Raw genomic sequence first — 26156 nt, 5'->3', positions numbered from 1 at the left:
TCTGCACGTGAAAAAGAGGTTGTCCGGCTTGCAGAAATTTATATAAGTTACCGTTCCTTGTGTGAAATTAGAAAATGTAAATAAAACAGCTCCCTCTCAATTGACACAATTTATTTTTATCTCGTATACTCGTATATAGTTAACAATTACGATATTATAATAACTACTGTAATAGTCAGTGCCAATCTCAAGGGATTCAGGGTCGTTAATTAGGTTCGGTTTGGTGAATATTATTGCCACTACAAATTTCTTAAAACTCAGCCTAAATATTAAAAGACTCTACTAGTTAAGATAACTGCGCGATGTCAGGTCGGAAAGACTCCTACTTGAAGGATGGAAAAGTGGGTACCTTGGAAGCCATGCGGTTATAAGCCGTTACCCTGAACGTTCCTCTCTTCTTCCGGGGTCCAACGGGTCTCGCACACTTTTAGGTTACAAGCAGCGTCCTCCACGGCCTCAAGCTCTTGCATCTCTTCGACAGGTAAGCGTTCAAACTCTTGCAGAGACAGAGGTTTGATGACAAGGAGGAAATGCGAAGAGATCAGCAGTTTAGAAAGGAGAAATATTTCATACGAAACGAAGAGGAATTAAAATATATGAAATATCATCAAAATATTATGTTTAAATTATAAAATCTTGTAAAATCTGAAATCCCGCATCTGAAACGAAAAATACGAGTGTCAGCTCACATGTGGAACGTGGCATTAGGTTATGAAACAACCCGCAATGGGAAACAAAAATACTTACGAAAACTGTTCGCTAATTTAAGCTTCACTCACAGTCTTCAGCATCCCAATACCCTCATCCGAACAGGATTTAGGGAATCTCTGAAAGAAACGATCACCATGAGATACCACGCACTGGAATACGAAAATTATCAATCACGAAAAAATAAATAAATTCTCCGACGGGAACTTACCTCATGTGTGTTTATTTTAAAAATATATTAAGAAATTATCGTGGATGCATTCTGCATCACACGACTTGAAAAACACGGGGGATTACATTCCCGAAAATAATAAAATTGCGGTTGCGCAAGATCGACCAAAATTCCAAAGTGATTTGACAGCTCAACTGACAGCAGCGAGTCATAAAGATGTCGCGAGACGTTCCGTTTCGCCGTTTAAAAAAGCAAACACTAACAAAAACCATGATGAAAACAATTCCCAGAACACCGAAAATATTCCATTAAAAAACAGAATAATCAAAATAAAAACATAGGAAATGTTTCAATAAAATATATTTGAATTGACTGAGCAAAAAGCGCCATCTATTGCAAATTAATTCCAAACCACGCCAATAGATGTCGCTAGTGGTATCCTAAATCCAAATATCGAGTAAGAAACTAAATTTGTGAAAAACAGCAAAACTGCAACGCTACAATACCCTCCCCCCTAGACATTCGCACGGAGAAAGAATCTGAGCTGCCCTCAGCGAACTACAAACTGAAAAAGAAAAAAAAAATGTGTCTAAACGCAGAAAGACCTCAAACAGAAAACGTTCCAGCAGAAAATTCAACTGAAAAAAAAAATCTAGAAAACAAACAACGAGTTGTAGGGTATGCTGACATAACAGGAACAAAACAAACTGACTTTTCACTAAGCAAAACAAACCAGATGAAAACCAACTACCAGGACTGATGTTCTTCAAACCTAAAACAATCTCTGCTGTCCGAGCATAAATAAAACCCAACACTAACATACAATCATCTTTCATACCTCTCTTTCATACCTGTAAGCATCAGTTTCAAATTACACTGCTTGCCACCTGCATTCAAAATCCCCATAGAGTCCCAACTGTGAACCAGTGGTACTCGAAATCCCCAGTAACGTTGTAAGGCTATTTCGGCCATTACTAACATATTTTCTGGAATAGCCATCCAGTGGGCCCTAGGGAAAGTGTATATTTCAACACATGTCATCCCTAGAAAAAATGTCTGGGTTAAAAACCACAGAACAAAAATGTCGCTGGCCACAATATAAATTGGACGTCATCGCAACAAAACACAAAACACAGGGAATAGTGCATAAAAGCACATGATGTCATCCCTGGAAAAGACAAAACAAACGAGGCATGTATATAGGAGATACATAGCACTCACACAAAACAGAACAAAAACACAGAGATAATATCTCTGGAAAAAAAATCTGAACTTTAAGTTACAGATAAAGCACCGAGGCTAGTAAGTATGTAGCAGTTACCCGACAACTTGATTGTGTCCAAAAAAAAATTTTTTGCTATAATTGAATCCGTTAATAAAATACCAACAGGAAAACATTACACAATACGAGTGTGTAAAAAAACTAAATCTAAAAACTAAACTCAAGTTAGTTACCAAAGCAAAGTACCTACCTACCCAGAAATAAAAAATCCTAAGGCCTAAGACTGAGAACCTTGGTATAACTATAATTAAAAAAAACTTCCTTAAAGAAGGTAGCCTAATAAAATTATTTTTGAAAAAAAAAAAACTAAGTGGCAAAAATATTTTCCAAAAGTTAAATGAAAAATTATTATCATTAATTATTTAAACTACAAAAAAAGTTATACAAGAAGAAAGGCACTTAACTAAAAATTAATAACTTTCAACCGTTATCAAAACCATAATAATAAACAATTAAGTTATTCCCGTATAAAAATTAACAAGTTAGCAAGTGTACCCACAAACAACTCACTAGCCAGTAATAACATTATGTACCAAACCTATAATACACTGCAGTATAATGCCTAAATAACTATTAGGAATATCTGCCTTAAGTTATCAAAATTATAGCCAAATTAAATTAATTAATTCCAAATAAAAGTTATAATATTATGCTAACATTATGTAATGCAAACTAATGTGTACTAGGTAACATAAAATAAAAGTTATATGTCCATGGTGACACAAAAGCAATTTGTTACCTAAGTACATAACATAAACAATATTAAAGTTATCAGTTAGCTTTAATTAAACAAAAAATCCGGGTAGGTACTTTAAAAATACATTATGTACTTACTTATTATGAGTACAAATTAATAAACACTAAAATTAAACTAAAACTGTGTTTGTCTTGTATGAAAAAACAAAATAATTAAAGTAAGTAACTAAAGGTTATAAGCTATAAGGCCCAAAAGCAGTGTAGGTATAAAATAAATATAACCTAACAAAAAAAATGTTACTTACTTGTCCCAACATAATATAAAAAATAAGAGTTGCAGCTCACATGTGGAACGTGGCATTAGGTTATGAAACAACCCGCAATGGGAAACAAAAATACTTACGAAAACTGTTCGCTAATTTAAGCTTCACTCACAGTCTTCAGCATCCCAATACCCTCATCCGAACAGGATTTAGGGAATCTCTGAAAGAAACGATCACCATGAGATACCACGCACTGGAATACGAAAATTATCAATCACGAAAAAATAAATAAATTCTCCGACGGGAACTTACCTCATGTGTGTTTATTTTAAAAATATATTAAGAAATTATCGTGGATGCATTCTGCATCACACGACTTGAAAAACACGGGGGATTACATCCCCGAAAATAATAAAATTGCGGTTGCGCAAGATCGACCAAAATTCCAAAGTGATTTGACAGCTCAACTGACAGCAGCGAGTCATAAAGATGTCGCGAGACGTTCCGTTTCGCCGTTTAAAAAAGCAAACACTAACAAAAACCATGATGAAAACAATTCCCAGAACACCGAAAATATTCCATTAAAAAACAGAATAATCAAAATAAAAACATAGGAAATGTTTCAATAAAATATATTTGAATTGACTGAGCAAAAAGCGCCATCTATTGCAAATTAATTCCAAACCACGCCAATAGATGTCGCTAGTGGTATCCTAAATCCAAATATCGAGTAAGAAACTAAATTTGTGAAAAACAGCAAAACTGCAACGCTACAGGGTTAAACCTATTGAGGGCACTTCTTCGAAATCGCATTCTTCGGCTGATTCATATGGACAAATTTCAAATTCAATTTTAGGTTTGTAACATAGACTCGTATGAAAATAGGTACACCCAATAACATATATTTGGATAAGGGACTCGTTTTTGTAATGTAGTTTTCAAGATATCGACGTTCAAATATTTTGTGCCCATATGAATCAGAATTTGTTACATATTAATCAAAAATAGAAACAAAATTTATGATATTTATGTACAATTGGCTCTAAATTAAGAAAATAATCATATTATAACAAAAACAATGATCTGTTGTTATGAACAAATGCAACGATTCCACAATAATTCGTGAAAAAACATTTTTTTTAAACTTTAGTATACATCCATAATATTTTGTCATCATCATAATCATTTCAACTGAACATAAGCCTCTCCCAATGATTTCCATAATGACCGGTTAGTAGCGGCCTGCATCCTGCGCCTTCCTGTGGGAGGACGTTCTACACTGAGCTTTCCGGCACGTAGCTTCCACTCCAGAAACGTGATGGGATAGCATCATTTCTGTATACTATGTGTCCTGCCCATTATCACTTCAGCTTGCTAAAACATCGGACTATGCCATCATGCGACTTTAGATCGTTTACGGATCTCCTCATTACAGATTCCATTGCATAAAAAAACAAGCATAGTCCACTCCAGTGTACACTATGCAACTTTGTGGTTCGTAAACCTACAGTGAGAGGCCGCTTTTCAGTACAATTTGTCATCACTGATACACTGGATGTAGACTTTCATCTTATGGCACTAAGGTATTTTAGATGACTCTACCGAGCTGTATCACTTATCCAAGCTATTGTTGTTAAGACGTCCACCTACAAGGTGAAGAAGGTGAGATGAGCTTATAGAGGTTGTAGCAATGGCAATCAGTTAATCTCGAAATCATTGGAGGCCTATGCTCAGCAGTATATTATTATGTGCTATGGACGCCATAAGTGTAGCTGAAATAATAATAAAAATAAATAAATCGTTGGGCAATTTCATACAGCGCCATTTAGCTACAAAATAAGCAACAAATATGCTTGTGTTATGGTTGCTAGCTTAACGGATATACTACTTATTTACTGTTTAAACACAAATTATTCTTAACATAAAAATGATAATGTTTTTTTATTCATAACAAGACCGCAATCGCACCTGGTCTTAAGTGAGATGCAGTCTGGGATGTCATTCTTAGTTAAAAAACCCTTTTTTGGTGCTTGAAAGACCAAAAACTAATTTATTTTATGATTCATATAGGGCCCTGACCATATGAATCACGCACAGATAAATCAGTTTTTTGCCTAAAATCGAGCAAAACTTGTCATACATACAGACTACAGTGTTGTCACTTTTCTATCCCAACTAATATTATAAATGCGAAAGTAACTCTGTCTGTCTGTCTGTCTGTCTGTCTGTCTGTCTGTCTGTCTGTCTGTCTGTCTGTTACGCTTTCCCGCTTAAACCTCGCAACCGATTTTGATGAAATTTGGCATAGAGATAGTTTGAGTCCCGGGAAAGAACATAGGATAGTTTTTATCCCGGTTTTTGAAACAGGGACGCGCGCGATAAAGTTTTTCTGTGACAGACAAAATTCCACGCGGGCGAAGCCGCGGGCGGAAAGCTAGTATGATTATATAACCCAAAAGCATCACAAGAAAGACAGATTAGATTTTTAATGCAATAATGTAATTTTATAAAGTAGGCATTGTAATCAGCATGCCACCTGAACCAAGCACAGATGAATCAAGTATTTGCCTTCGTCACACCGGGTTCTAAGCCAACCAGCTCCACGTCTGCCTTCTAGCTCATCCGTTGCTAGATGGGCTTGCCTCCACGCCAGAAACCAGGCTCTCATGATTAAAACCGGACCAGTTATGGTCAAGAACAGCTCACGCCATATGAATCAGTATTTTATGCCGGACACTGCTTATTTATTTTTTTACGAACAAACTAACTTAATTAAAATTATGACACATTTTTTTTGTAGAAGGACAACTCATTAGCTTTCGAAATAATTTTAATTTATATTGATATATCAAAAGGAAAATGCTACATCAACCATTTTGTTCCGGAAAATGGTTAACGGACACACCATATGAATCAGAGAATCACACTTCAAATATTTTTATTTTGTACAAAGACAGCAATTATGTCAAAAATGTAATTTGCGCCAGATAGGGCTATAGCTAAGCTATACGAAAAAAAATATTGCATGCCATTTTGTTAGTTGGTTACAGAACTATACCCAAAGACATCGAAAATTTTGCCTCCGAAGAAATACCCTTGAAAGGTGTGAAGTTTTGTTTGAATGGAATATTATTATTGAAAGGTATGCCAAACTTAAATGCTTGAGTTGGCGATACGAAATTCGGTTTAAATGCCGGTTGAGATTGGGTAAAACTGGGTTTACTAGGAGTAGGTGTGACTCCTTTGTTCTTATTTTTCATATTATACTGAAATTGGAAGTTTTCCTCCTCAGTCACAATGCTTAGGGCTTGTTCTAATGTGGTACAACCTCTAAGTCTAATTACTCTAATCATGTCTTCAGTTAGATTGAATAGAAAGACATTTAACGCGGTATTATCGTATATAATTACTTTAGCTGCTTTAATGCCTTCGTCCTCAATCATGTTGACTTTGGACATCAGTGTGCTCTTAACATTCTGAATACGATGACATAACTCGCTATACGACTCTCCATGTTTGATTTTAATTTGTTCTAGTTCGATCGCTATGCAAGCTTCCGATCTGGGGTCTCCAAAATGCTGGGTTAACACTTGTTTTAATGCTATCCATGTATTAATATCTTCGCGCTCGCTTAACAATGCCGCTGCGCGTCCTACTAATCTACTAGTTATCGCATGAAATACATAACTGTTTTGTGTTACATTTTCATCAGGGCCTCTATATATATTTATAACATATTTACATTTCCTTAGGAATAAATTCAATGTTTGACCGTCGCCTTCAAACGTCGGTATTAAATTTAACATTTCACTAGGTATAACATTTATACGTTCCATTTTAATTAATTAACAATTTTCTGATAAAATAAACAATTTCAAAATATTTCTTTCCTATTACTAAGCGCTGGCGTAATCCTTGAAGTGGAAGGAACTACGAGCAGTAACGTTTATTATGATTTGGGATAAAGAACGTTACAAAAATTTGGGAAGAATGGTACAAAAACGGTAGCGAAGAGGTTTACTCACTTGCCGCTCACCCCCATATCTTCTCGGTGTGCCGCTGCTGCTGCTGGTGCTGCTGCTGCTGCTGGTGCTGCTGCTGGTGTTGGTGCCGCTTGACTTATTTGTTTGGTTCGTGGATCCCGCCGTTGTAGACTTGATAGCCTAACCGCGATTGCTCAAGACCGATATAATCGTTATACTTTGATTATCGCGACGCGAGATCCTACCGGCTGCGCCAGTCAAGTTTGTGCGGCGAGCAGACTTTATAAAAAAACTACAACTTTAAACTTTCAATGATTTTTAATGAAGTTATAAAGTACAAAATTACAACTAAGTGTTCAGCGATTGAACGGTACTAGCCTAACTAACCTAAGGTGCTTCGAAGTGGGAAGCCTAAAATCTAATGTGCTTCGAAGTTGGAAGCCTAGAATCTAATGTGTCCATACCATCATCACGGGCTCCTTATATATATAGGGCTGATTATCGGTCCGGTGGCGTGAGGCGTCTACCGGGAACTGCAGGATGTTGATTTCAATTATTCCGACTCAGCATCAGCAGTTTAGGTTGTTATTGTAATATGATATGCTTAATATGCTTATTTCGTTATCTTAATGCTTATTTAGGTACTTGGATAATGCGTGATGGCATGTTGGAGGACATAACTAGGTATACTCTATTATCACAACATTTCATCCGACTACAGAATAGAAACTAGCAAATTGGAATAAATTGCAGCAACAGACTATAATGATTGCTAAAATGTCCTCGTTAGCCCAAAAATCGAAGCGTATTTGGACGCACATGGTCAGTAACGAAATCGTACAGACGACAGCACGATGCATTTTTGTTGCAAATCCGCTCCTATTACACGTACTTAAGATGCTTGCTATAACTTGACGTGCCAGCCGAAACTATTGGCACCGCAAGAGTGGTGGATAGTCCGTCAGCTCGGGAAGATCCGCTGTCAGTCGGTACAAGCGCGCGCGCAGGCCGCACGCTCATCCGCGCGGCACTTTCAAATATTATGCTCTCGTAATTCACAACAGTGGAAAAACTTGATCAAACAATTTTATTAAAAACATATGTGATATAGACTCTGAAAATACAAAATGGAAGACAAAGGAGCGACGGTTAGTATAATTATTTATTTTATAATTTCGAGGACCTACCTTTCATAAATTTTGTAAATAATCTAGCCCTTCTCTGCGACTTTTATGAGCGACTTTGTTTTTATGTTTACTTTTAAATTTTCTGACTATTTTGGGCGATTTAGTTCCTATTCATAAAAAGAATGATAGTTCACACGTAAAATTAAATTAAAAGAATTTGTTTTTTTGCATTACATATTACGTAGTTTATTGCTAAATGGTAAGTAGATGACAATTAAGAAAACTGCTAATCAATTTATTTATTTAAAGAAATATACTACATATTTTAAAATATAAGTAATGTCCTATAATTGATGGGTATGTAAAATTATATTTACTAGTTATCTGTTATGTATGCGTTACAGTGTTTTTATGGTTGCTTTGTTACAAGCGTGTAGGTTTAATAAAGAACAATGATATCATTATTAGTAACTGTAAAGGAATACCTACATGAGTTCTACCAATCACACTTACTCCTAAAATAGGTACCTATTTAAGTAATTATTTCTTGCGCTGGCCCATTTATTGTCCTGAAGCAGTGGTAGGGTTAATACTGGGACGTGTAAAAGTGCTTCTTACTTGCAAATATAAATAAGTTTTTTTACTCAAGTAAATATGTAATTACTGAGAAAATGATTACGGATTTCTACAGTATTAGTAAAGCTGTGATGTGGGTTTCGTTATTGAGTATTGTTGTTTATGATATCATCATCATCATCATTAAGCCATTGAGTCTCCACTCCACATGCAGGAGCAATTCGATTTTTTTGAATTCTAACAATTTCAAGGGTTTTTTCTGGTATTTGTTGGTAATCAATCGGATCTCCGTTTCATAGGCGTTTTTTCATAGTTTTTATCAGTTTGAGTTGAAGTGTTGCAACTCAGATGACAATCCAGATAGGGCTTGACACCACCAATCAATTGATATTACTGTGTAGCTGTCAAAAGGCGATAGATATTGTGTAGATTATGGAAACTTGTAACCCTTTCGTTAATTATAATCGGATCTCAATTAGTTCTCGGTTTTAAAATCTTTGTTAATTGCTAATTAAGTATAGTAATTAGGTTCTCAGGGCTGAAATTAAATGCTTTTAGATAATTATTGTTTTGATGGTGTCGACCACCCAGTTACTTTGTCTTTTAGAGCTGTTCTGATGATCAAGCTGGCTGGTGGCTTACTTAGTAAAAGATAATTGAAAAAATATTATATTTACAGTCCACTTAATTGGCGTGTTAAATGCAACCGGTACTAAATTTCTAGTTATTTGTGAACATGCAACATGTTATTATATCAAATCACAATTAGTGGCCCGAATGCAGAGGAATGGCTCCCGACTTTCGCTGGTAATGATTACTACACAACTCTCCGTTCAAATTTGATGTACAATTGTTAAATATGATGTATTCCACACGTGCTTGTAAAGGAATGTAAATCGAATGCAATTTAATACTGCATTGTAACAAACATCATTTGTTTCGCTAGGAAAATATTAATTAATTGTAGTTAGCACAACTCGTAGATCTCCAGCGTCTAATGATTTTCAATCGTGAAACGTACTTGTGGACGCGGTGAAGCTGTTAATTATTTCTTAGAAACGTTTAACAGCAATATCTTTAAGAGGATTATGGTCTTCGGCGCAGCTCTCTCGTCTTTGTACCTATCAGCAGTGTACGATGCACATCAAGATATGAAATTGACATCATACGTAGTTGTAATTGGTGGTGGTATTATGCAACAAGAATGTAAAGTCTGACGTACAATCGACTACACAATTGATGCGTCCGGTGTAGTGCAGTCAAGTCCATCTTTTGTTGTAATAAAATGAACAAATCGCAACCTCTTCAGCAACTCTGAATGTATTTTTCTTATCGAAACAAAATGGTGAATTCATTTGTAACGGTAAACGAATCACATGGTCCAACGATTGCTATACAATATTACAATTCACCGAAAACAGTAATATAACAATACAATCCACAATTGTTAGTCAAAAGTGAATACATGCATATTAAGTAACGAAAACACAACCTGAAAAACATAAAGAAACAATAAATAAATATTGTAACTTATTTTTGCTAACGAGTATGTTACCGAATGCAAATCGTTTATCATTATTAATTACATAAACACTTGTCAATCATAGCTGTAATAAATAATATCATTTACTGTCACATACAATAACGTCAGAAATAAATACAATAACTAATAAAAAGTTACGTAAATGTTTATCTGGACACCTCTCTCAGAAGTAGAGATTATTTGGGATCTCCATACTTATCTGACATTCGGCAGGTTTTCTGGGTAGATACCATAATCTGTAATATCAATTTTCGTAACAAAAATGTCCAAAGTCCAATTTAAATCTCATCTCATGATGTCAAACAATATTATTATAAAAATGTCCCCACTTTACATGTAATTGTAAGGGAGCCCTAAATTTTTTTTTTCTAAATATTATTCTACCACTTTTTCGGCGAGCAAAACCTCAGATGGACAGACAGACAGACGGACATGACGAAACTATAAGGGTTCCTTGTCAGTACTACGGAACCCTAAAAAAAGAGTGGGTCCCTGCTAATTGGTATTTTTATAGGTCTGCAAGAAGCTCTTTCTTGCTTAAAAGCTAAGATTATTTTCTGAATTAATTCGATAATACGAGAATACAATAAACAATTTTTTTTAAACTAAGGCAAACTTAACTCTAAACTACTAATACTAATATAATGAATAGGTTTCTTTAGTTTTGATTAATGATCTAAACATTACTGATAAACAAACACTAATGTTGTTTTTGTATTTTTAAACGAGTGTTAAAAAATAGAAAGTATTCTCTAATGAATTTACTTTAATGAATCATTTTTTTCGTTAAAACTTTAAACAAAACAAACAAAACAATAAACTGATAATGTTTCGTAATCCCCGTACTAATATTAGTTAAATGTGAAAGTAATTATGTCTGTCTGTTACCTTTTCACGCTTAAACCTGACGACTAAATATATTTAGATGAAGGTTAGTAAAAAGGTATACCTACATAGGATATGTAGGGATATCTGTCTGTCCCAGAAAAACTATAACGTAACGGTTCTCATTTTATCCTTATATTCAGATGAGTGAAGCTGCGGGAAAAACCTAGTATGAATTATTAAACACTAGCAGCCGCCCACGACTTCCTATGCGTGGATCCCGTTTTACCCCCTTAGGGGTTGAATCTTGCAAAATCCCGTCTTAGTGAGCACCTACGTTCTAAAAGGAATCCCCATGTAAAGTTTGAGACTCCTAGCACTTGTAATTTCTGAGATTTCATGATGAGTGAGTCAGTCAGTGACCTTTCGCTTTTATAAATTTAAGAGTAGGTATATAGATTTGGTGAAATTAAATTCAGTCAGATAACATCTAATATCGTGAGTGTAGCTGTAGTGTGGGTGTCCTTTCGGTCGACCGCAAACCATAACCGCAAACTGCAAATCATACTTATCTACCGAAATCGGATGGACACGTTAGGCGTAGAAGATGATACAGCATTAAGCTTTATTACATACTAGCTGACCCGGCGAACTTTGTTCCGCCTTAATGGCAATAAATAAGCAGACTTTTTTTTAAATTTCGAACGGGATAAAAAGTATCCTATGTCCTTCTCCTGGCTCTAAACTACCTCCCTGACAATTTTCAGCTAAATCGGTTCAGCCGTTCTTGAGTTATAAGTGGTGTAACTAACACGACTTTCTTTTATATATATAAAGTATAATAGTGTGGTAATAGATGCTACCTAATCTCTACAAAGTCGCTTTCTGCTGTCTGTCCCTATGTATGCTTAGATCTTTAGAACTACGCAACAGATTTTTAAGCGGGGTTTTTTCAATAGATAGAGTGACCCGCGGGACGTCGGGGCGGGTCGCTAGTTTGCAAATAAAGTGTTATCGCCCGAAGTGTCGAATAACATTTGGGCATTTAAAAATAGGTTTAGATGAGATCAGTAGTAGCGATCAAGTTCTAGATCTCAAAAGTAGATTTAACCCATACCTACACAGATTAAAGCCTGTGGTGGTGTAAAATATCTCAATATAATCAGTGTACTCGAGATTAAAAACGTTTACTCGTAGGTAGTACCTACTTAGGCTGAAGTACCTACAGGCGAAAAATCACGAAAATGCGGTTGAAGCATGTAATAAAAGTCGCAATAACTCGTTTTTGACCAATTGGCTTTTTGTATAAACTTTGGAATGTGGTATACCCGAAGTAAGGTGACTTCCGAAAATTTAAAGTGAATTATGGACTTATGTTACACTGCTAGTGCTACGTGTGGCCTGCTTGCAAACCGTAGACAGTCATAATTCCAAATCTACGAGAGAGCCAATCACTAATTCTCAGACATTGATAAAATTCGATTCTTTTCGTGCTATTTTATAATTGCTATAATATGACCGAAGTGAACGCGAGAGGCATGTTTGTAGCGATATTAAGACTACCCTACATTTTATATTTTATTTGTCTGGTTAGAAGACTTGATTTTTAAGATAACTGCCTTATGCCTTATTATTTTTAATATCACGTCGCGGAGAATTAATTATCGACTGAAACAACTGATTGACTCATAATTTATTTCAACCAGCTGAAAATAAGTCAACGGCCTCCGCCAGCGAGTAAAAGACAGATTGTTTGCTATCTCTAATGATGCCGAGCATATATTTCAATATAAAATAATATTTAATAAGTACAGTCTACAGAAAATAAAACTACTTTATACCTACACTAGCTTTCCGCCCGCGGCTACACCCGCGTGGAATTTCGTTTGTTAAATTTTCCTGAATTTATTTTGCTATAAACCTCACGGAGCCCGAGACCTTTCCAACGAATGCAAAACCGTGGAAATCGGTTCGTGCGTTCTGGAGTTATAGCGTCAGGAAGGAAAACCCGACTTATTTTTAGATAAGTACTCGTAGTAGATTTTAGATGCAAAGGCGCAACTATCCCAACTGCTTTATGAAGGCTCGCAGTTTCACCTTGATGCGCTGTCGTCCGTACATGATATTATTTGCAATTATTATTTAAAATAACAAGACACATAAATACCTACTTCCATTTCAAAGTAAGTAATTGACTAAAACTAGAACTTTATTTTTTCAATTAATAATAACTTAATGAACATTGTTCTGTAATATGACAAGTAAAATAGAATGCATTTGAGTAAGCCTGCAGTTTTATTTATTTAGATGTCCAAAGTAAAGGACAATGTTCGTTCTCCATACATTGTTCGCCTAAGAACCAACAATTTTGACATATTACTACCCGAAAGCGAAATAATACGATTCTGTGTGTAAGAACAATGATTCCTGATGGACACTTGCCATAAAATTAATGATTAAGAATATTAAATCACAGCGATTTTATAATATGTCGTTTATGACAACATGGCGTCTAATGTATTGTGTGAATGTATGAACACCGATTCGCGAAAAATGTTTTGTATTGTCGTCACGCCGAGTCGCAGCCAAATAGTATAAAATAATAGAACAAGTTTTAGAAATACAACTCGGCATTCCACTTTTATAATATGCCCACATATTGCACGTAAATAAACAACATGAATCGTAGGTTGTTTCCACCCTTGTCATCTGACACATGAAATAAACTCCTATTGTATTATAGATATCGAAGCCGAATCGTATATAATAATAGAATGGGTTTTGGAGATCACTCGGGGTTCCACTTTTATAAAATACCTACATATTGCATAAAAATAACACGAATCATGAGTTTTCTTTTCACCATTTACATCTGACACGAGATAACATACTCCTATAGATGACCCACGCTGAACTGTCCCGCCAAACTCAATGACAGGGTGGCGCTACCATCGTTCAACTATATGGTTTCCAACATGGTAAAAATCGGAACTAGCGATTCGGTATTGACGGTGGCGCCCCACTGTCAATGTCATGCACAGGACAGTTCAGTATTTTGGAACTATATCTCCATGACTACCGTCGTAGTCTATGCCAAAGACTACAATATTTTAAGCAAGAAGTTTCAAACCTTAGCGGCTACGGTAACCCCTGGGCCACATACATCATGATAACATTCGGTCGACACCGGAACGAAGTCTTGCGATTATGCAAAAAAGCATATTCTAGTGCGGCTATATCACGTTCAACCGGGGTTTTAATTCGACTAATGTCCTGACTAAAGACTGGAAGAAAATACGCCGCATTGTATGAGCACTTCGTGTTCGTTAAAGCGGCTTCAGATCTAGAGCCCACATAGTTTTCTTTCCAATAATATCCGCAAGTAGCGCTGCATGATCTTTACAACAAAAACGGCAATAATAATAATAATAATAATAATGTCCAGTTTTGACCCAAAACGACTATACTCACCGACACAATCAAATCGCATACTATGTCCATCAAAAACTTGCTATTAAATATAAATTACTGCCCCCTAAAGTAGAACCATATTATCAATATACACCTAAAGCCGTCCTAGAGAGCCCCAGTCACAAATTATATTTTGACCGCGCCATATTAACCGATAAAACAATATACTGTAACAGACCAGACATCACCATAGTAGACAAAAATAACAAAATTGCTTACCTAGTAGATATAGCCGTCCCTAACACACACAATTTGAAAAAATCCATATCAGAAAAAATCCACAAATATTCAGAATTAAAAGAAGAAATACAAAGGATCTGGAATTTACAAAAAGTATATATTGTGCCTCTGGTGCTCTCTAGTACCGGGGTAATACCAAAACACTTGCATCACAGCATACAACTACTAGAACTCCCAGAACACACTTATATTACCATGCAAAAAGCAGCTATCTTAAATACATGCCGAATAGTACGCCGCTTCCTTCAGGATGACTCTACAATTACACCAGATTTAGCAGAAACAACAAATTAATAAAATCATTCACTTGGCAACGCCCGTAAATGATTTAAAAAAAATACCAGCCCCGAGCTGAGATATGAAAATTTAGAAAAATAATAATAATAGTTATTAAGGTGCCAAAATTATAAAATATGATTACTTTGGCACGGTATTATACACGTTCGAAGATTTGTCATTTTCATTCATTTCATCATCATCATCATCATTTCAGGCACAGGACGTCCACTACTGAACATAGGCCTCCCCCAATGACTTCCACATCGCACGGTTGGTAGCGGCCTGCATCCAGCGCCTTCCCGCTACCTTTATCAGGTCGTCGGTCCACCTTGTGGTGGGTTGATATTGCAGAATATGACTTTTGATAGGTTCATCATAGAATTCGGCGGGGATATCCTCACGGAGGAAGTTCGTAAAAGGGCGGAACAAGATCTTATAATAATGCAAGGCCGAAGCTGTAACGCGCGTGCTCCTACGTGTAATCCGGCGAGTATGCAATAAATAGTAATGTCTGGTAAATAGTGGTAATACGTATCGTTCGTTCGTTCGTTTCAGCCGAAAAGACGTCCACTGCTGGACAAAGGCCTCCCCCAAGGATTTCCACGAAGACCGATCCTGCACCGCTCGCATACAGGCACCTCCCGCGACCTTCACCAGATCGTCGGTCCACCTAGTGGGAGGCCTGCCCACGCTACGTCTTTCGGCTTCGTGGTCGCCACTCAAGAACTTTCCTGCCCCAGCGGCCATCAGCTCTACGAGCTATGTGCCCCGCCCCGTCTATGTCTATATGCGCTACGATTACAGGGTATCATTTTTCATAGTCGCAAGACTTCACTCCGCTGCTGTCAAATCAATGTCGCATAATATTATCGCAATGTGTGTGGCCCTTGGCCAAATCACAGAAGCCTATGCGAAGAAAGAGCACTTGAATGACAATGAAAGGGTTACCATTTTATAAGATCTCCTCACTATTGAGGGTAACAAAGTAACATTAATAATCTAGCCATTAATTACATTTATTACCTATACGAGAAAGTAAAGCAACATGCGGTTTTATTTTAATTTGTAAAATATTTGTAACAGTTTGTTCCAAGTTTAGTTTTCGGCGTTTACCCGTGGTCCCCCCCACATGTCCCCCTGGTGGGTCCACGGGTAATTTTTTTTACCCGTTGTCCCACCGTTCTGAACAGTTTTTGCCAGTGGGTCTACGGGTAATTTATTTTAACCATAGTCCCACCGCACAGTGGTAAACGTTGCATGTCACCTCATATTCTTTATGTTTTATTTGCATTGTATTATTAGAATTTGAGCTATTCTACAAAACGAATGTAAATTTATTAGTCTACGTTTATTAGTTTCGTCGACGTAATTGTTGAACAAAGATACCCCTTCCCAGCGGTTTCCATAGTAACCAAATTAAACATACCTTAACGACCTGGTTTTTCTTGTGTTGGAAAATAACTTAAAAAGAAGTATAAAAGTATATTTTCATCGATAAAATTGTAGAATAGATTATGCCCTTAAAGTTTGATCACTACAAGCCCGGACACATTGTATAAGTGGACATGTCTGGCATGAAATATCAAACGCCGAGTATGAGTGACTTTAACCCACATTGTGTGATGTGAAGATATAAAAAATGTTCTTGCAATTATTAATTTCGATGTATCCTTTATTCTCAAATAAATATGTATGAACTTAAGAATAAGTCTTATAAATCTATGGTTAATTAATAATTATAGATTTTTTTATAATTATACCTAGATGACATGCAACGTTTACCACTGTGCGGTGGGACCATGGTTAAAATAAATTACCCGTAGACCCACTGGCAAAAACTGTTCAAAACGGTGGGACAACGGGTAAAAAAAATTTCCCGTGGACCCACCAGGGGGACATGTTGGGGGGACCACGGGTAAACGCCGTTAGTTTTACAACAGTATTGCTGTTTCAGCTGTCACTGTGAAGCTTTGGGAAAATAAATAAATAGAAAAAATATTAACATAAATATTTATTAAAGTTTTTATGTTCATTATCATAATATGCCAATTTAAGTTACACTGTGTGAGAGTCTTTGACACTAAACAAACTCTTCAGCTTAATAATACCTACCTACAGGGCGTTTTTATAGTTACTCTTGCTGATGAAACAAGAAGGGTTGATTCTACTACTGAAATACAACTACTTTTCTTACAGGACCAATATCAAATTCTCAAAAAAATTCACATCCTCGTGATGGTGATAATTTCTATGGAGAGGTTTTTTTTATATTCGGTCTCTTGGGATAAGTTATTCCATTTGAGCAGTAGAATTAATATAAAAATAACACAAGTGTTTAGGAAAACTTCTTCTTTGGTATGGTATCACTACGGAGTTATAATGTCGGCAACTCTGTATCACTGACTTGTAACTTTCAAACAGTATGAATAATAAGGGCACCACATTGGTTTTCTTTCTGAAAAAAGGCTTTCACTTTTAGTACTAACCCTTTAGCACTATTAATAAAAATACAATAAACGCACAGAAGACTGAAATTGAGTCAACTGACGTGACATTTATAATTTGTTGACATTATGACAGTTTGACAAGACTAGGGATTGAAAAAGTTTTAATTGAAAAAGTAAAATGACAATTTATTAAACGATTCACAAGGATATAATCGATTAAAAATATTTATAAAATGTTCTGATACTTGCCTGTAGCGATTATCCAATCCTGGTTTCTACTGAAAAACTACCTCGTGGCAAGATTTTAATAAAATAATAAAATCTTTATCTTCTCTTTCACAATCTATAAAAGTTCATTTGGTCTATTATTATACATGTGCTATGAATGAAGGTTTTCGCGATTGAAAAATCCGCGAGATGGCAATACGTAGACGCGAGGTCCAAATGCTGCATGATTGGTGGATATCTGTCAATGTCATGTCAAAAATAACCAATCATGCAGCATTTGGACCTCACGTCTACGTATTGCCATCTGGCGGATTTTTCAATCGCGAAAACCCTCATTGGCATAGATTATGAGAGACTGGCAACTATACTAGGTTGATATATGTTTCTCACACTTCAACTGGCATTGGATTCAACATCGGATTCTGACACTTTTACAGTTATGATACCATGAATATCAGTTTATGGTCCGAATTATTTTTATTTTATTTACGACCTTCGACCAGTTGGACACTTTAGATAGCTTCTTGTAATAGTGTCAATATCTTTTTAGCTTTTAACGCAAATCTAGTCTTCAAAGCAGTTTAATCGATTTATTTTATTTTCAAAATCGATATTTTATTGTCTATGATGGCCGCAGGAACATCACTATACATGGACTCCCAGCAATAAAGTACGGTAATGCCTCGTACAGATTTTATCGGCAAAAATTATGGAACTTGATAGGTTTTAGACCATGCCACGCACCAAAACGTCCGGAAGTTGTAATAGTATTATAGAATAAACGTTAAAAGACTTATTTATTTAATTTTTCAATGCTTAAGTGTCCATTAGAATGAAAGGGTGCTTAATGTATTAAAAAAAATAGAAAATAATTATGATGGGTTAATGTTTTTGGGCGGTTTTTAGGCGGTTTCTGACAATGTCCTTTAACTTATTTTACTTCGGAATATCTGGCATAGTTGTATATTCATCATTTATTTATAGATTTAATTGACGTCAATTTCTTTCTACTTATTTATGATTTTCTTAATTACTCGTATTAACTACTTTGTTTGTATACTCTTACCTACTTCTGTCAGTGTTGTTTTACTGAATGTTAATACGAGTAGATTTAGCTATCATTGCGTAAGTATTAAGTATCACGAAAATAGTAAGTATATGTAATACATACATGCTCTTTAACTATTATCAAAAAGTACATATAGTAATGTACTCGTATATTCCTACTAGCGGCCGCCCGCGACTTCGTACGCGTGGATCCCGTTTTACCCGGAGTTCCGTAAAATCCTTTCTTAGCGGATGCTCAATTCGGGATCTCATCTACTAGTCCAGTCAATAAAGCATTATAGATGGAAATCCGTGGAACACAATTTCTGACTTCGGGACTTTATTTAGACTAGTTAGGAGGTGAACATAGCAAAAGTCCCCGCCCTTAGCCCTTGAGCCGGCGGGGTGAGGGTTTAAAGGTACCACTTTTCGGTTTTTCGCTTAATCCTCGGAAACTATGCGTCCTAGTGCCATGACTACTATGAACCAAAAAAAGCTTATTCAATTTGCTACAGGTGAGACAGTCAAGTTTTTCTATATCTTTTATAGTTTTCACGGCATCTGCTCTAGAAGGTCTGCATAATATTGGAAGTTTTATTTTTGTCTTACATGTTCCCATCAGGAGAAAATCGACTAAACCAAACAAACAAACATTAAGCAAACATTTTAGACATGCGGGAGCATGTTAAGCCTAGTTCCAGGGAGGGGACTGCACCGTGCGTATATTAAGACGACACAATTGGAGCCACTTTTGACTCCTCATCACTCAAAAACTACTGTGCATTAACACTTCAAATTTGGCTCATGTGTTGAGACTTGCAAGATAAAAATCAGCTTCAAATTTCATAAATATACCTCAAACGGTTCTTTAGGTATTGACGTCCAAAAATCTACGTATCTGACCTATAGACCAAATTCTAACAACTTCCAGATGACCTTGAAGGTTCAAATTTGGCATCCAGATAGGTAGATGTGTAAATACAAAGGAACAAATAAAAAACCAGTAAAGGACAATGACCAAAAATGTATGGAGTGTGGTCCAAATGTCCACCACTAACGAGACCTATTTTGTAAAATAGTCTACTAAATACTGATTCATTATAACCAAACCGCAATCAAAAATATGCTGTCAGTAAAAAGTTATGACTAATTGAAAAGTCATGTTTTTTACCTTTTCATCTGAAAAATGTTCTTGATATCATTATATCCATCGCACATTTTGGATTAATCTATGCATGTTATGTCATGTCGCTTAGTGTGCCGTGTTAGATTCTCGCTAAAAGAAAAAAAAAACTCAGAAGTAAGACAACAATATTGGAATTATGGTCGGGTGATCGCTGCTACGCCCGTATTAGTTGTAGGGTGATGTTATATAACCTAAAACCATCCATGATAAATGGGCTATCCATAACAAAAAGAATTTTTCAAATCGGACCAGTAGTTCCTGAGATTAGCGCGTTAACTACTACAATTTTTCATACAGTCATAACTTTTTACTGACAGCTTATTTTTTTTTCGTCCCATACTGAAAGTTAATCTCTATTTAATAGACTATAAACCAATATAGGTCTCATTAGTGGTGGACATTTGGACCACTTTTGGTCATTGTCCTTTTAACATTTCACAGGTGATAGATAGGTTTTAGTGTTCTAAATGTCGATTTTTGAACGTCAATACCTAAATAACCGTTTGAGGTATATTTATGAAATTTGAAGCTGATGTTTATCTTGCAAGTCTCAAGACATGAGCTAAATTTGAAGTGTTAATGCACAGTAGTTTTTGAGTGATGAGGAGTCAAAAGTGGCTCCAATTGGGTCGTCTAAATATACACACGGTGCAATCCCCTCCCTGGAACTAGGCTTAACATGCTCCCGCATGTCTAAAATGTTGGCTTAATGTTGATTTAGTCGATTGTCTTCCGATGGGAACATGGAAGACAAAAATAAAATTTCCAATATTACAAACCTTCTAGAGCAGATGCCGTGAAAACTATAAAAGATATAGAAAAACATGACCGTCTCACCTGTAGCAAATTAAATAAGCTTTTTTTGGTTCATAGTAGTCATGTCACTAGGACGCATAGTTTCTGAGGATTAAGCGAAAAACCGAAAAGTAGTACCTTTAAACCCCTCTCTCCCCGCCGGCTCAAGGGCTAAGGGCGGGGACTTTTGCTATGTTCACCTCCTAATTAGTCTAAAAAAAGTCCCGAGGTCAGAAATTGTGTTCCACGGATTTCTCTCTACACCGTCGTTAAAGCATTCATTGACTGGACTATACTTGAAATAACTTGTCTACGTTTACTTAGCGAATGTACTTTTTTTACTAATTTAATATTTGAAAAATAAAATCAATACAAACCCTTAATTCAATATAATAATACTAGTATAACTTGTAATATTGCGAAGCGAATTGCTTATTTATCTATGAAGTGTGTTCAAAGCGAATGATTAAGTAGGTATATTTAGTTTTTTTCAATTTTGTGTTGGCCTACCTATTATGTATTTATGAATAAAATATAAAATACTCAATTGACGTTGAAATAGCTTAGTAGGTAATACTGGTTTGTTAGCCACTCTACCTGTACCGAAAAACGGCGGTAGTTCCTATATTATAACAGTTATGAATATAACTAAAATAAAGCACAACTAGTCGACAAGATTGCATCATCTGACTTTTTGTTGGAAAGTGAATGTGACAATGAACTCTCTCTTGAGACCGAATTTTACTTAACCGTACTTTACCCGGCTCTACATAAAGATAAAACTAAGTATTTTATTTCATCTTACGTAATTTGATTGTGATGAAGCATAACTTTTTACAAATTAAACGTGACTTAAAATTGAGTAAAAAAGGTTCGACGTTTTTGCATGTTGTACCGTTAACTGCTTGTGAGACGATGTAGGTAATTTACTGACATACGGTCGTGATTCCTTAATGATTATAAAGGCCGGCGAATTTTAATAATGGTTAAAAGGTAAAATACAAAAATCAAGAACCTTGCAACGTTACTGGAGCAGATATTTTGGCAATTGGAAAAACTTTGGCTCTTTTTGCAATGGCTATACTTAGCTTTTTATCTCCTCGAAATATCGGCTTAAGGCTATTGGTATTGATTATTGCCACGATTGTCCTTAATCCATTCTTATCGTTCATGGTCAATTAGTATTTCCAAAACAAAAACATCGGTAATAAAAACTGGAACACTGCGACAAGTCGATGAAATTTTTATGGAGCTCGCCTCCGCGCGGTGTGCGGCAGCGTGTGACAGCCAGCGCCCACACTACATCGGTTACAAATCATTGCTCAGTAATTGGCTAATCTAATCTCCTTGCAAGACGAGCCATTCGGGTGTCATGTAAAAAGCAATATATGTGTAGTTTGGGATAAGTTGGTGCTTATTTTGTTTAATTATCAAAATAACGACTTCCTCAGCGAACCGATGAGCTCGAATACCGATATAATTGGCAACAGATGTGCTGCATCACACGAAAGTATTCATGAATTCAGTTGTTATGCATGTCCAATAGTGGACAGCGCATAATTCGTCGCCACCAGAGCGCGGCGGCCGTCATCAAAAGTCCGTAATAGGTAGAAATCATTTTATTCGGTGCTATTCAGTGGTTACAACAGATGAGGTCCGCTGGGATCACAGTCTCACAGTGACAGCAATCACGCTCGAATACACATTGACAGTTGTAAGGCGCGTACGCAAAAGTGCCAATTATCATCAAAACAATTAACTAGCATGATTCGTAATAAATATCCAAGGCGAAACCTGATTGTATGTTAGATTTCATTCAAGCTTGCTGTGCACCCGTTCAAGTTTATCTATCAACGCTAATTTAATTTTCAAACTACCCATGACAGCCGCTTTGTCTAGATCCCGCAAGGTGTACACACATAAGTATTACCTACACAACTGTTATGTCTGGCCTTGCTGTCTACAGTTTAAATACTAGGATTATCCGTAAGCTATTTTTTGCTGTTATCATTAAGTATTTGTTAAATTCCGTGATAAGAGCGACTCGAGTCATCTTCAAGTGTTTTGGAATACATCATGCATGGTTGAGTGCATGCGATACGTTGTATCCCACTTCAAAGGTTTAATCCCCTTATCTTTAATTCGTTGCTTGGTAAATATTTCACTTGTTATTAAACTTTATACTGGATTGCAAAATAAATATGCCCTTGCGAACAATACGCCTCTAATCGCTGGTTCAACTGAAAAGTAAATTAATAACATATAGCTGGAAATATTACAATCGAAGATTTAACACTTTCCCTGCGCCAAGTGTTTAGACGATTTTCCTTCCGCGCGCACAAACGTCCGCCGAGACAGGCCGATACACACTTTTACAGCAGCTTGCCATTGTGCGTTTCAACTAGTGTTTTCCTCTTTACATCATCGTGGAAACTCAACATACATACTCCATTCTTTGAGGAAATACTTATTTGATTTGTAATAAATAGTTATGACGTTAATAAGACAGTATTACATTTTTCTTCTAATCGTTTTCTGTTTGAAATGTTGTCCTCATGCTGACGATAAAGGGCAAATCCCGACGCTTAGAAGATTCTAAGCGTCGGGTCCCAGATGGGAGTCCCACTTCTACTTTGAATTGGCGTGCACGTGCATAATTTAGATTTTTGCTCTACTTATTATACTTACTCAACCAATTTCAAGAAGATTGCCAATCAAAACCAATTCCATATTAATCAATAAACATACCTAATAGTTATTAATATGGCTATAGTAGCATTTTCTTCCGGTAGCCATAAAACTCCAGATTTAAACATTCTTATAATATTATGCTATAGGTACGTAGGTAGATACTTACTCAATCGAGTCAGAATACTACGGCTAACTGACGTTTGATTGCAATAACGTCAGTTGGTCCAAAGCCGACGCTATGTACAATTATGTTAATAGGAGCTGTCCATGACAATTTCCGTACCAAAGCTATGTTGTTGTTAATGACAGGCAGATTTGACAGAATATCGACAGTTTCATACGATAACAGGCACCTAGCCCATAGAAGTCGAGTTATTGGCGCATATAATGAAAATCGATCGAATGCCCAATACGGCCAAATGTTCTCGTATGTAGGTATACTCGTAAGCAGTGAACGTGTTAATAAAATAGATTGAGGGACTTCCATTTACTGGATTCAAAATATTCGATGCTCTCTACATTTTGGTATGCTTACTTAATAAATAGTTACTTGTCTATTAGCAATATTCTGAAAGATAATTCTAGGGATCTAATAAAAATACCTAGATAAAATATTTTTAGTGTAGTTCGATATCTCTTGATGATCATAAATAAAACCTAGTGTGGAAATTATTTTGATTATATTCATGTATGTTAGTGAAAATTGCCTGAGGCCGCATTGCAAAGTTTTAAATGGGAATTATTCTGGCCTGTCTTTGTGTCCAAATACTAAATAAATACCTACCTAGTACCTACACATTCTGTTTTCCCTGAAATTAATTATTCCATAATTGGCTGCCGTAATTTTGGAAATATACGTAACAAAATATAACATTTGTTTTTCATTTATGTTACAAAAACATTATTATAATAACAACTACATAGTTTTAAAAGATTAACATTAAGCAGGTGGAGATGAATAGATGAATATAATATACCAAAATAGAATAAATGACTGCATATCGGACAGTGACAAACCGACGGACATGTGCATTCAGATGACTTATATTTATATTTTGTTTTTACTTATTAACAAACAATGCGATTCCTAAATTCATAGGTTTTTTCTCTGAATCTGAAGTAACCTACTTGCGTCATATCTTTACTTTGCGAAATATTCTTTCCGCTCTTAAATGCGAAAGTGATTCTGTATGTTTGTTGGGTTTCTATTTGACTACACTATGTTTTGTACGCATAATATCTGAGCTGTCGCCTGGCAAACACAGACGTGTTTAGATAAATTTTGATTTAGAGATTTAGATGATTTGAAACTGTTTATCTTGGCTGGGATTTATAATATTCGATAAGGTTTAAATTTTGAAATCAATATGGACACTACCTACCTCTAGCGAGTTTGGAGTGACAACTGTTTGGGGAAGTAGCGCCTGTTGACATCACACATCACACACTATTTCGCTGTTTTAACACATACACCTAGAATCCACAAGAGAATACAAAACATGTTATATTTTAATTAATAACATACAGAATTAACTAACTGTGCCCCGCTGCATTACCTGCGGTAAAACGTAGCCTGTGTTAATTCAGGGTGTCAGTTAACTCCATACAACATTTTATTAAAATCGCTCCAGCCGTTTAGACGTGAAGAAGTAACAAACATACACACTCACAAACTTTCGCCTTTATAATATTAGTGTGATAACATTATCAATTAAATGTCAGTAACCGAAAATATTGTCTGAATTCTCTAAATGCAGCGAGGATAAATTATGACTACGAGTCTATCTTACCTGCCTACTTGCCAGTCACCTTCAGTCGCGTTTCGCAGGGTCTCCTTGACACACTCGGTGTCGCCTAAATCGAAAAACTGTTACAAGTCGTTGTTGTTAATTATCTAAATTAGTTTAGACAATCTTCGAATGTAAACATCTAGAATTTTTTAGCTATAAACATGTCTATTCTGTATATGTCTATATTTAGCTATAAACAGATTTCTTAGAGGAGACACCGTACTTTTTTCAATAGGTCACATTAATTTTGAAATAGTAAAATTCCAATTCACTTGCGATATCGTGCTTTTTATGCAAATACCTATAAAGTTTGTGCAGTAGTGTACGAATTCGAATTTTAATGCTTTAAAATTAAGCCTTCAATTGAAACACAAAGCCTCTTTCGGTCATTGACATTTAACCTTTTATGTACAAATGCCTTTCGCCATTGATTATAAACACGTAAATCTATTATGTAGCGGGACAAGTAGGGTAGGCAGTATGGTTTATGACCTTAGCCTCGGTCCTCATTAGTCTTCTTGCGACATGAAATAAAAACAGCCCAAAAAAGATCATTTGGCGATCTGATGATTTTTTGTTTTGTTTCTCAGACCCGTTTGATCTTAATTCTATTTGCTAGGTAATTTAATTAGTTATGTATTTAAATTGAATATTATGCTGGAATATGGCTGCATTATAATATTTAGCTTGATGTACCGCTAAACAGTAAGGCATATTAAATGTAGTAGGTACATAAGGCAATTTTGAAACTAAAAACGCATAGTCAGTAGGTACATTTAAATAATAACGACTGAAGCCTAAACCAGG

The 26156-nt window shown here is 35.8% G+C and overlaps 1 protein-coding gene across 2 annotated transcripts in view; it reads left to right on the top strand.

Annotated features, from left to right (window-relative positions):
• Positions 1 to 26156, top strand: part of LOC135086846 (peptide transporter family 1-like) — a 79244-nt gene that overhangs the window by 11399 nt on the left and 41689 nt on the right. The window contains exon 1 of one of the 2 annotated variants that reach the window (XM_063981661.1): positions 8100 to 8252. The exons of the other annotated variant lie outside the window; for it this stretch is intronic. Coding sequence (XP_063837731.1) covers positions 8232 to 8252 — 21 coding nt within the window. The 5' untranslated portion in view covers positions 8100 to 8231. Of the gene's footprint in view, positions 1 to 8099; positions 8253 to 26156 lie in introns of those variants that run through there. 2 annotated transcript variants of the gene reach the window in all.

This window comes from Ostrinia nubilalis, chromosome Z (genome assembly GCF_963855985.1).
Source record: "Ostrinia nubilalis chromosome Z, ilOstNubi1.1, whole genome shotgun sequence".
Lineage (NCBI taxonomy): Eukaryota > Metazoa > Arthropoda > Insecta > Lepidoptera > Crambidae > Ostrinia > Ostrinia nubilalis.
Note: the sequence above shows the minus strand (reverse complement) of the source record. Positions and strands in the feature narration are given on the sequence as shown.